General features: G+C 51.8%; 4 protein-coding genes across 4 annotated transcripts; 3 read left to right on the top strand and 1 right to left on the bottom strand.

The window, feature by feature from the left end:
• Positions 1 to 18: 18 nt before the first annotated feature.
• On the top strand, positions 19 to 2,218 carry BO85DRAFT_414317 (Zn(II)2Cys6 transcription factor). The gene is made up of 3 exons (XM_025657643.1): positions 19 to 503; positions 573 to 1,883; positions 1,942 to 2,218. Exons 1-3 carry the CDS (start codon positions 308 to 310, stop codon positions 1,971 to 1,973), a joined length of 1,539 nt encoding a protein of 512 aa, XP_025518926.1. The 5' UTR covers positions 19 to 307; the 3' UTR covers positions 1,974 to 2,218.
• A 2,951-nt stretch (positions 2,219 to 5,169) lies between these two features.
• Positions 5,170 to 8,927, top strand: BO85DRAFT_184505 (uncharacterized protein). The gene is made up of 4 exons (XM_025654374.1): positions 5,170 to 5,937; positions 6,126 to 7,038; positions 7,093 to 8,633; positions 8,687 to 8,927. The coding sequence occupies exons 1-4, from the start codon at positions 5,381 to 5,383 to the stop codon at positions 8,766 to 8,768; spliced, it is 3,093 nt and encodes a 1,030-aa protein (XP_025518925.1). The 5' UTR covers positions 5,170 to 5,380; the 3' UTR covers positions 8,769 to 8,927.
• Positions 8,928 to 9,395: 468 nt separating this feature from the next.
• BO85DRAFT_184517 (Apq12 family protein) lies at positions 9,396 to 10,614 on the top strand. The gene has a single exon (XM_025654375.1). It carries the CDS (start codon positions 9,498 to 9,500, stop codon positions 10,131 to 10,133), a length of 636 nt encoding a protein of 211 aa, XP_025518924.1. The 5' UTR covers positions 9,396 to 9,497; the 3' UTR covers positions 10,134 to 10,614.
• A 550-nt stretch (positions 10,615 to 11,164) lies between these two features.
• BO85DRAFT_435325 (putative signal sequence-binding GTPase GPN3) lies at positions 11,165 to 12,043 on the bottom strand (the record flags this gene model as incomplete). The annotated part of the gene is made up of 1 exon (XM_025658518.1): positions 11,165 to 12,043. One exon carries the CDS (start codon positions 12,041 to 12,043, stop codon positions 11,165 to 11,167), a length of 879 nt encoding a protein of 292 aa, XP_025518923.1.
• Positions 12,044 to 12,077: the final 34 nt, after the last annotated feature.

The raw sequence follows: 12,077 nt of genomic DNA, 5'->3' as shown, positions 1-12,077 counted from the left end.
GGTCCCGCTTGGGTTCGCCTTATCTCATCGGTCTCAACTTTTAGTTTCTCGCACTGACCGGTAAGACTTTCCACGGGCTCGTGGCACACCTGTGGCTTGAGATTATCTCCTCTCCATCTTCTCCGCACAGAACTTCACAGCGTTCATCGACCTGTGACACCTATCCCCCACCTTGTCACTCTTATCAGCTGCGGAGAAGTAACCAGCGGACGAACGCCCCTGAACCGGGGAAGAGCCGAAGACTCCGCAGAGGGCAAAAAGCAATCAGCAACATTTTCTGCGATCCCCTCATCCCCGCGCCAACTCCATGTCTCGATCATTCAATGGGTGCAAACGATGTAAAGCCCGACGGCAGAAATGTGATGAGCAGCGTCCCAGTTGTGGTCGCTGCATGACGGCTGGCACGCAATGTCGATATGCGATGCAGCTGCAGTGGGGGGGCCGAGCCTTTTCGCGCTCACGGTTTGGGGCTTGCGTGGGACCGGGAGGCATGCAAAAACTTGGTGGGTGAATACCATCTAGCCTGTGGTATACCCTGGATATACTGGTCTAACTTGACTACTTGCAATCAGAGTACTCCCCTGGCGAATTCATCTACACCACAAAAGCTGCGGCTGCTCTTTCTCCGGGCACAATAGCAACATCTCCGTCTACCCAACCCACGAATACCACCTTAGTCCGCCATATTGATCCCTTCGCCTCCCTCTCTACCGACCAGAAATCCCTCCTCCATCACTTCCTCAACGATGCCTCTCAGATCACAGCTTGCCACTCCGGCATGCAGCGCGATATCTGCAAGATGCTCGTCCCCATGGCCCTTCAGACCCCGTCCCTCCTCTACGCAACCATGGCCCTCTCCGCTATCCACCTTCAAGCCCTCCACAATCAATCCGAGAATGTCAAGTCCGCGCCCGAGATCGCACGCTTCATGGCCCTCAGCTTAGAACATTTCAGAACAGAACTACAAAATCCTGCGAGCAGGGGATCGGATGCGCTGCTCGCAACCGCCCGAACGCTCTGCCTCGCAGAGATACACTCCGGTGCAATCCACCCCAATTCCTGGCGCGCACATATCGAAGGTGCCCGGGCTCTGATGGAGGCGTCAGATCAGAGCGGGGCACTGTCGCCCAAGTCGCCAGAGGGGTTCAGGCGGTATCTGGATAGATGGTATCGGTCAATTGTGTCGCTGACTGCGTTGACGGGGAATGGGCCGCCCATCGGGGAAGCTACAGATCAGCTGGTCTCCATTGGGCCAAATCAGTCGGCGTCGCCGGATTACTTGGATGATTACTGGGGTTTTACGGTGAACTTGGCCACGATCTTCCGAAGGATTGGGGCCGTCGCTTGGCGGGAGCATCAGAGTCGGGGGCAGGAAGGCGATGAGATTTCTGTCCAAGGGAACGAGGTCAGCGTACACAATGAAGCTGCAGCGCTGGAGTCGTCGCTCCGTCATCTCATGGAACAAGAAGTGGCTTCGCAGCCCGCGTTCTACCCGGGCGTCGTGGAGGGTCTTTCTGCGGAATGTATCCAGCAGCTCATGCTCTGTAACGAGGCCTTCCAACTCAGTGCTCTCATTCAGATCCACCGTCGACTACGAAAGACGCCAGCGTCTGCACCTGTGGTGCAGGAGTCCGTTAAGAGGATCCTCGAATGCACGGCTCAGATCGGGCCGTCTCCGGGGCTGAGTCCGTGGGTAATGCTGACTACCCCGCTATTCATCGCTGGGTGTGAGGCGCGTGGAGAAGATCGCGAGCAAGTGCGGCGGCTACTGTCTTCGCTGCACGATACGATTCGCGTACCAAATGTGTTGCAGTCATTGAAGTTCCTAGAACAGTATTGGGCGAACCAAATCGATGAAAACGAGGGATGGAGTCAATATCTCGGTATGTACTGTTCCTTTCTTGGCGATGATGATGACGATAGTACTGACAAGATGTGTAGATCGGATGAGATTCGATTTCATTCCGTACTAGACTTGGGATGCAATCTGAACGAAGATATGTTTATGTGTGTTATGCGAGCATCGGATCTGGTTGAATACTATGTGGCATGCAATCTTTTCAATTCTGCGAAAAGCTGAAAAGCCTTAACGAGCCAGGAGCAATGAGCTTTTACGTGTACAAGGCGTTGGTTGAATAATGTTATGTTTAGCGATGAGTTAAGGCGTCGATACTTTGAATTCAAATTATTAGAAATACGCAGAAACACCCAGTTGAATAAACTCCCAACCACCATACTCACTTACTAACAAGTATACGACAACCCCCAGTGGATATACCCTACATACCCAATGTATCACATAAACGAAGCTACTTCCAGTAGTAGAAGTAGCTGACCACGAATATGAAACCGAACCGAGCCCCATAATCAAATTACTACTACTAACCACCCAACCACCCGAAACTAAGTACTACGTACTGCTACTGACATCCTGAATCACCGACCACTTAACAAACATTACTTACTATGGTGTATATACTGCATCATACCTCCCAAAAATAGAACCGGAATACTGCAGCACTACTGCACGTTTGACACCACCCTGAACGAAGGAAAAGACAAAAAGAAAAAGAAAAAAGAAAAGAGCGCAAAAATAAGGGTCTACATCAACTTGCGGTACGGGAGTAGTAAGGGGGCCCGGGGGGCCGGGGGGTGGCTACCCCTGCAGCCCTGTATTTACTTATGCTACTACTATCTATCTATCCTTCCTTGGCTTTTTTTCAGGTAGTAGATAGTAGTGCAGACTAAGACATAATTTGCATGGGATGGCGCCACTTGAGTTATGAGGTGGGAGAAAGGGATAAATATAGAAGCAGTTTAAAGTTATGTTAGTTTTTATTATTCCATTGTAATGATTATGAAAGTTGATGATAATGATGGGGTGTGGTGTCAATCACAATGGAAGTTGAAAGTTGTTGTGTTGGCTTAGAGTTTAGGAGGAAGGTTTCGCCCCTTGCTGGTTGGGGGAGTTATTATACTTTTTGTTTTTTATGTGTTGTTCTTAAAATTGGGAGAATGAACAGATTTTGGCAGAGTGGTATAACTACATAATAGAGATGAATAACAATATTTTATATATGAGTGTCTCATTAGCAAGTATATTTAGGTACTTAGTAGTCTAGTACTTAGTATATATTTCTTTCGGAGGAGAATACCCAGAAGAGATGGGATAGACAAGGAAACACGTACTGTACTTATTACATGCTACCCTAGTTACTACTGAGTAGTAAAATAATGAACCATTTAATTTATATACAGTAGTAGACACGGCAGAACTCATCAATCTAGTTAGCTAAGTAGTTGCCCGTTAGCACTACTAGTCAGGATGATCCATAATAATAACCCTCTTCCCCCCCAGGGTTAACCGTGGTCAGACCATCTCCTATCACGTTAAATGTCATAGTAGAATAAAATGAAAGTGTGAAAAAATAGTAGCCAGATAATAACAATACTGTATAGTAACCCTACACTATTGCAGCCAACCGTCGACGATCAAAGGTCTAGAATAAGCCTCAGTAGTTATCTATCGGTTGGCAGTCGTTTCACGTCGCAAAAAAAGATAGTAACTATATTTAGTACTTGGGATTCTGGACTGGTCGTGTGTCAGTTTCTAACTGATGCAGGAGGGAGGGAAAATAAAATGTTGGTTCGGGACGGATACGTAGTACATAGTACAATCAATCCAAGCGAGTTTAAGCCGGGCGCTTACAACTTATGACTACTACTAAGTTACTAACAGCCCCATTGCCATGGCCCCCTCCCCCCTAAGGCTATATACACTAGTTATACTACAGTTGCAGACGGGAGTCTCACTTTTCTACCACGGTTCAGGTCTCAAACCCAATCACATCGCCAGTCATCACATGCAGGAGATCCGCAAAAAGTGGAGATCTGTGCACTGAAAGAGTGTAGTGTGTGTGTGTGTTGTGACGATGTCTGCGTCTGCAAGCTGCACTCTGCATTGACAGTCTCCTGAATCTACTGTACAGCAGAGGGTGACGACTACTTCTGTACTGTGCAGTAAATACGTAGATGGTTTGGTAGTGGAAACTAGTTCGGGTCATAACTGCTCGGGTGCAGGACGCACCGGCCACTAGGCTCGTTAGTACGTAGTAGAAGTAAGTAGTAGAGTAAGAGATTTTTTGTTCTCTGACGGGAGATGAAGAGGTTGGGGCCAGCCGATATGCTGACTATAGGGCCGGCCACATTAACTGTTTTGCAATTTTGTTGTGCTATTTTCAGTATCCAAGCCTCCTTGTTGGTGAAACAAACAGATGTCAGCATATCTTTGGGGGGGTCTGAAAATGGATCTTGGTTTTTCTTTGACCTTGTTTGTGGTTGTGGTTGATGCTGCAACCATGGTTTGGGTGGACTATGGAAAGTCAGTAAACTGCTCTCTTCTAATCTACCCCTGACTAGACCTGCGGTCTTCCGACTACCGTGATATCGAGTGGGGCTGGACTCCGATCGGCCGTCTGGACTGGAGGCGAGCTGGTCTCGGGATGGCAGAGAATACTAGTAGAGATAGCTTGAAGATGAAGAGAAAAATGTGTAAAGAATTATGGAACGAGCTGTAGGAATGTTGACTTCAGCCTGGTGAGAATTAAACCAGCAATGCCCTCTGAATAGTGAGAACTTAGGGTGTCCACAACCAACTACTTTGTATCTACCAACTAACTAAAGATTCAGCGGATTATTATTATGGATTATTCCTGTAACTGAGTAGTTAGTAGAGCAAATCCCCACCAATTCGGGAATTAGTTTTGTCGGCACCAATCAGCAATTGGCTTGAAGCTATGGTCAATCTCACGATCCTCTCTCTCCGAAGCCTTTCTTTCTCTCTTTCTCTCTCTCTCTCTCTTCCTCTCTCCGCCCCTTTCAGTCCGCCCTCCTTTTTTCTTTTTTCTTTTTTATTTTTTTTCTCCCCTTCGCCCTTGTCGCCCCGATCTTCCCTCTAAACCAACTGAAACTAACCCATTCAGAAACAGACTGCGTGTAATTCATGTGTGCATGTCTGCTTTTGTGATGGGACTGATTGATCCAGCTAGATTGGGATTGTCTGAACTTTACTTACTTGACTATCTACTTACTTCCCTCTCCCGTCCAATGGGTCCGTTCCATCCACTATTATTCCCCTGAACGTCTTGTCAAACCTGCCTCTCCTCCCCATTGAATGATTATTGCCCCGTGCCAAAACTAAACGCCTCCTGCCCTCGTCACCATGAGGGTGCGTCGATCCTGAACCCATTGACCAACGATTGTTTCTGATCTTCCCTCCTCTTTGTGTCTTTCACCCCCCTTCCCTTCCCGTCTTTACCTGTTCTTGTCAATTGTCCCGGGTTTGGCGCTCAACCTTGCCAATTAGAGTGTCTCCTCCCTCATGGCCCCAGGCTGGACTTCTCCGCCTGCCTCGGGCGCTTTACCCTCAAGCCCAAACCATAATCATCTCCATTCCTCGTCCCAGACTCATCATCAGTTGTCTCCATCTCCTGTATCTGATGACCCTGGCGCTTGGCCAAGTCCTCCTCCTCCTCATCCTCGTCCTCCCTCCTCTGCTTCCTCCTCCACCTCCGCTGCCGCCGCTGCTGCTGGTCCTGTCACCTCTCCTACTTCCCATTTGCCGCCCTCTACTACCTCTCTGGCCTCTCCCCCTCCTTCGGCCACCCTTGTGCGCAGGAAACCGCTTCCCCAGGATGCTGTGATCCTGTCGCGCCAATCCAGGCCTCCTTCCTCGCCCCTGCTACCCTTCTCCCCCCCGGGCGACTCGCCTGCAGATCCGCTGTCACTCCCTGTCTCTTCCTCTCCTCTCGCTGCTGGCCATCATAACTTGGCCTACTCCCCTGCTTCAACCTATTCCTTCTCCGGTTCCGTGTATGAAGTTGACGGCCAGGAGGAGGACGACGACTCCCTTCATTCGGTTCCAAGGAACCTGGACAGGTATGACAGCCGTTGCCCCTGCCCGTGCTCTCTTCCCCTCACCTTCTCCCCCCTGCTCCCCCTCACTCTGGTGCTTGCGGTCCTTGCAATCTCACGCTACTTCTGCAGCCGGGAGAAGGCCTTTCCATGTCCACTTTTCCCTTCAGACGTGGCAAGACTAATCTCGGACTTTTTCTACTCTTCTCCAGATCTCCCCGTGGTGGTCCGTCCGCGTCCCATCTACGTATAGATACATCCGCAGCCTACGTGGACGACGACGAGGAGAGCAGCAACGCCAATACCCACAACCCCAGATACTCCTCTCAATTCTCGAATGGGACGTCCCTACACAGCCGTCTTGTGAGCGAGCCATTCGTTCCCATCCTCAAATCGCCGGCATTCCTCCCCAAGCGCCCCACGACCATGGCCTTGCACCTCCCCTCACGCCGTCCGCCACCGCTACATATCGATTCCCCCAGCCGGTCCTCGTCCGGTGACTCCAAACAGCCGAAAACACCGGCGAACAAGATCAGTTCCTTTTTTGGGTGGCGCGCTACAACATCTTCACCCGGCGCGGAATCCTCCAGTACCGAGATCTCCGAGACCGGTCGTTCCCCGGTGCCTTCCCCGATGCCTGCCTCCCTCCACAGTGCGTCCTTCTCCATAACACCGTCCACCACGGTGCCCTTCGATCCCTCCAAGCCGCAGGTGCCTCTCCCGCAGCGAAATCCATCTCTGAGCAGTGGAAGTATCCTGGACTCCAGGGCGACGACGCTGGTGACCGAGCTTGAGAATGAACTGCGGGAGATCAGCGCAGAGCTGGCCGGGTCCATCCGGCGGGAGATGGAGTTGGAGGATCTGGTGGAGAGATTGCAGTCAGATATGCCCTTAGATACCCCCAATCGCCGTACCAGCGATTATTTCTCCGATTCAGGCAGCAGCTCCATCCGCTACGCGTTCGAGTCGGGTGGCCGGGTCGAAGACATTGAAAAGTACAAACGCACTGCAGAGCAGGAGCGGGCTCAGATCAAGGTGGATCTGGGCCAAAAGTTGCAAGAAGAGCGCAGTCGCCGGGCAGCCTCGGAAGCACACGTCCAGATACTAGAGTCCCAAGTCCAGCAGGTATGACTTCCATTCAGCACAGAGAACTTGAACTCCAAGACTAACACATATTAGTTGCGACGGGAGAGAGTAGATCTCTCGGACCTGTCCTCCCGGACAAGGGAGCTCGAAGCCGCATTAGATGATACCCGTAGGAAGCTGGCCGAAGAGCGCCAAATCAAGGATAATTTTGAAGACTTGTTGACCGCTATGCGAGTAGAACTCGAACAGTTGCGAAACGAACGGGATCATATGCGTGACACTGTTATCCCTCAATTGCAACAAGGCAGCCAATCTGCCTCGCCTCCATCCGATCCGTCGGAAGTCCAGCGGTTGATGGAGGAAATCGAAGCGCTGAAGATCGAAAACGCCTCTCTCGCCCAGCTGCAAGGCAGTCGATTCGCTTCAATTGCCGAAGAAGATGGCATGCCCACTGCCAGAAACGTCGGATTGGGACTGTCGCGGTCGAATTCGTTGGCGCGCGTGCGCACTAAGCCGTCGCCCGGTCTCTCCCGCTCCAGTTCTTTGTCGCGCTCGAATTCCGTATCCGCCAAGGAGCGCAATGAGTCTCCCCGCGAGAACCTGGCGGATAGAATCGAAGATGTTGAGGCGCAGCGCGATGCGCTTCACCAGTCTCTTCGGCGTCTGCTCGATCGCCAGGCTCACGATGCCCGTGAGTACGAGAAGCGGCTTCAGCTCATGGAGATGGAGCTTGCGCGCGCACAGCAAGTGGGTTCTCCGCGCAAGCTGGGCTATGAGCGCGAAGTACGCAACTTGCGCGAAGAAGTAAACGACCTTCGGCAGCGTGCCGAGGAAGCTCTGGAACAGAAGTGGCAGTGCGAAAAAGGATTGGCAGGTCTGAAGATGGACCTGGACCGGGCTGAACAGGAGACCACCTCCCTGCGCGTAATACTCCAGGAGCACGACATCACCGTTCCTGAAGACCTCGAATGTGATCGGGATGGATTCGCCGAGGTCCTCGCAACCTCTTCGTCCCTGGAGTCCGCTTACAGGCAACTTCAGGCGGATCGGGAAATCGCCGAAGCCAGCGCGGCCCAGTCGCCCCTCGCCGAGCAAAACTCACTCGTGGAGTCGGTCAACCGGACCGACGTGCTTGCGCAACATGTGCAACAGCAGCTGGCCAGCAACAATGCCCTGCGGAGCCGTCTGGCCGAGGCCATTGGCAAGGGTGAAAAGGAGCAGCAGCTGTCAGCCGCTCGGATCAATGAGATGCAGGCCCGTCTCAAGGAGATGGAGGACATCCTGCTGATGGCGCAGCAGTACTCCGAGGACGAAATGGCGCGCCACGAAGAAGAAGTGCGCGCTCTTGAGGAGAACCACAATGCGCAACTAAAGCGCATGAAGAACGGCGCTCGCAGCCCTGCGGCCTTGTCGCCCATGCCTCCGACCACGCCTTTTGGCTCACGGTCTCCTCGTCTGGACTTGACAACCAGTGGTAGGGGTATTGCTTTGGATCAGGCTATCCAATCGGAAACACTGGAACGGCGGGTGAAGGAGCTGGAGAAGCTCCTTCGCGACGCTGATTCGGAGATGGAAGAAGTTGTGAGCCGGATGAACCGGGCGCAAATTGAAGTCGCGGAACTTCAGTCTGATCGGTAAGTCGTGAGAGACGTGTTACCTTGAGGTCATTGCTAACAAACCGCAACAGGGACGATGCACTCCGCCAGACCCGCAAACTCCAGGCCGAAATCATGGCCCAACGCGAGACGTTCAGGACTCTGATGGCTTGAACGACGGCATATTAGATTTTTCTCGTTTCTTCGCTGTATAAAATAATCACATGGGAGGTGTTCTGGCGTCGACACTCTAGCGTGTGACATGTTTTTGGAAGCACCTATTTGTTTTGGTCGGGTGCAGCGCATACTCCGATGCTTGTATATGGTCACTTGGGGTCCATGGCCAGATGGGCATGTATATATCTCACGATCACGACGTGATCATGTATAATTGCATAGATGTACAGTTGTCAGCTGAGTATATTGAGATGAAAAATTCTAGCAGTGTAAAGTAAGAATGTGCAAGGAAGAACGAGAAAGTTGACTTATCGCATGCCTGCGAGTTCCGTGATATCACGGGATCCACCCCCGGACTGGCTGCGGTGTTTGCCTGGTTTGGCTTTGCGCTCGGCCGCTAATTGGTCCGCGCATGGCCGTATTGTCTCTGGCGCATCTGGCCGAAGGAAAGTCCCGATCTCTCCTTCATCCATCATCTTCTCTTTGCATCTCCTTTGTTTGGCTTCTTCCTTCCGACCATGATACTTTCCACTTTATAAGAACTCTCCGTATATAGCACAAGGTTTTTTTCTGCAACCTTATCCATCCCAGATTACCCCACGACAAACCTTCATCGTCCAATCGTCAAGGCATAAAAAGAGAGTGGCCACCTCGCCTACCTCCATACTCTCTTCCTACCAGATTACTACATCTGGGTGACAGTGAGCTCCATTAATCAAAATCACAATGGACTTTCTCCCAGGTAATACCTCAATCGCAACCAATACCTCCTACCCCATCAACACCACCTCCACTCTCCCAATCTCCCAAACCAACATCAACAATACTAACCACCCACTCACCAACCTAACAGACTCCCTCCTCTCCCTAATCCAACAACATCCAACCTTCCAAACCCTCACCTCCACCCCCATCGCCTCCCACCTCGCCTCCCTCCACACTACCTACCTAACCCCCTACGTCTCCCACTGCCGCTCCGCCTACCTCGACCCCTACCTCATCCACCCGCTCGCCTCGCTCCTCACCTCCTCCATGCCCATGCCCGACCTCGTCTCCATCTTCATCCTCGCCCTCGTCCTCATCATCTCCCTCAAGATCCTCGACTATGCTCGCCGTCTCGTCATGTTCTGGGTGAATCTTGCCCTGAGGTTGCTGTGGTGGGCGCTCGTGCTGGGCGCCTTGTGGTATGTGTATTCAGTGGGGATCGAGAAGACCGGAAGGGATTTGGGATGGCTTGTTGGTGTTGCGGGGGGGTTCGTGGATGGGTTTAGGGATGGGGTTGAGGGCGGGAGGGCTGTTACGGGATCTGGGGGTGGTGTTGGGGGGTATGCGACGGGGATGGGTGGGGGGAGGAGGTATTAGTTTTGGGTTGTGAGGGGAGAGTGTTATTAAAAGAATGCAGTTGGGTTTGAGTTGGAGTTGTTGGGAACTTGGTAATAATCATGGATTGGGTTGATGGTTTATGGTAGATGATAAAGAGTGGGATTGGAATGAACACCGCAGTTCGAGCCGCGGTCCGAGACCGGCCGGCCTGGACTGAGCTGGGGCTACTACGTACTACGAATAAACGATTGCATGTTGCATGGTTCGGTTGAATGTGAATGTGAATTGAGTTCAGTTGCCTTGAATTGAGCGGTGTAGAGAGTATAATAGATATGTGGTGCTATGGTATGCTAAGCCATGTATACTGCAAGGATTGAGGAATTTGTTGTTTTTTTCTTTTGGGTGATAAGATAAGACAAGAAGAAACAACTCATATACATACTACTTATCTATCTATCAATTACTACTTTCTGCAGTTGAATAGCTGTTTACGGAGCTATCTACCAAGTGACACGAAAGAGATGCAGGTGCAGGTTGCATATGATATGACATTATCATTGGTTCGGTTTTAAGAGACATCTTAATTATAGATAATAGTTGTAAGGGGTAGTAGTAGTATGTGGTTGGCACAATGCCATAACATGATCCATCTCGTTCCTTCAGCTCACATTCCTGTTTCAGGTGGATCGGTCGGTCGGACAATTAGATAATTCCCGTCGGTCTTTAAGTCGTATCCGGATACGAGCACTGCATGCTATCTGCCTTCAATTTGGCCCCCATATCAAGTGGGTAGTAGATGCTTATGGCAGAACAGCGACGAGTGTTTTGTTGGGTGGGTTGGGTATTGTTGTTGCTGTCGGTGACTCAGCAAGGTAGCGGGTTCCACAGCATCCAGGCACGCACAAGCTACCTAGGTAACAACAACAGGAGCTCTATATAACTCGACGGAGTGAGAAGTTAGGATGCGCTAGCGCATGCGCCCCCGAATCCTGACGTGATGGCGTAATCACGGCGCGCCGGCGGCAGCGGCAGCGGCAGCGCCAACAACGGCTTACGGCATCTCACTCAGCTCAGTCTTCGTAATCGACCTCTTGGGCATCGGAAGGCTCGCGGGGCTCCTGAGCCTCATGGTACTGAATGGCATCGTCGATGTGACTCAGCACCGCGGCAACACTATCTTCATCCTGCACGTCGAGCTTGAGGAACGAGACCATGCTGAAGTCGTCGATGAGCTGCCCGACCGCGCGGTTCAATTGCTGGAACGATCCTCCGCTCAGCATTGCGTCCTTGGACGATGGGTCTCCAGTAACCACTGATGACTCCTCATCGTCACCCGCCGTGCCCAGCAAGTTATTCACATCCACGTTAGTGAACTGCTTCAATTCCTTGCGCGAAACCATGTCCTTGACTTGGTCCATCTTGCTCAGAATATTCACGTGCGGCATTTCCAGCATCAACATGGCCGACATAGCGCTCAGCGTGCCGGCGAAGAACTTGGCTTTGTCCACGACGAACGTGCTCTCGAGGAGATATGCCGCGCAGAGACTGATATTCAGCGGGCCCTGGCGGGATAGGAACTGTACCAGGGAAGGGAGCAGCGGGATGTGTGTGTAGAGCTCGATTTGACCCGGCATGTCGAAGATGATGAGGTATTCTTCGCTGAGAGGGTCGAGGGCCTCGGAGAGGAACTCAAGGTTCTGGAGGAGGAACTCGAAGCAGTAGATGAGCCCGCCATTGGGACCTAGTCCCAGCTCTTCCATCACATCTTCGAGAGTGATGAGTTCGCGGATGTCGAGGTCCGGCTCGTAGTTGAAGGTCTCTGCCGCGGGATCGAGGTTCACGTAGAAACAACTGCGACGCGTGTTTTGGAGGTGCTGGATGATAGAGCTGCAGAAGGTGGTTTTGCCCGCGCCAGCGGGGCCCATTACTAGGACGCCGTATTTGGACATGCTGACGGCGGCACTTTGAGTTGGTGGGTGCTGA

The sequence above is a fragment of the Aspergillus piperis genome, assembly GCF_003184755.1.
Source record: "Aspergillus piperis CBS 112811 unplaced genomic scaffold BO85scaffold_3, whole genome shotgun sequence".
NCBI classification, from domain to species: Eukaryota; Fungi; Ascomycota; class Eurotiomycetes; order Eurotiales; family Aspergillaceae; genus Aspergillus; species Aspergillus piperis.
This window is presented reverse-complemented; position numbering and strand designations above follow the sequence as displayed.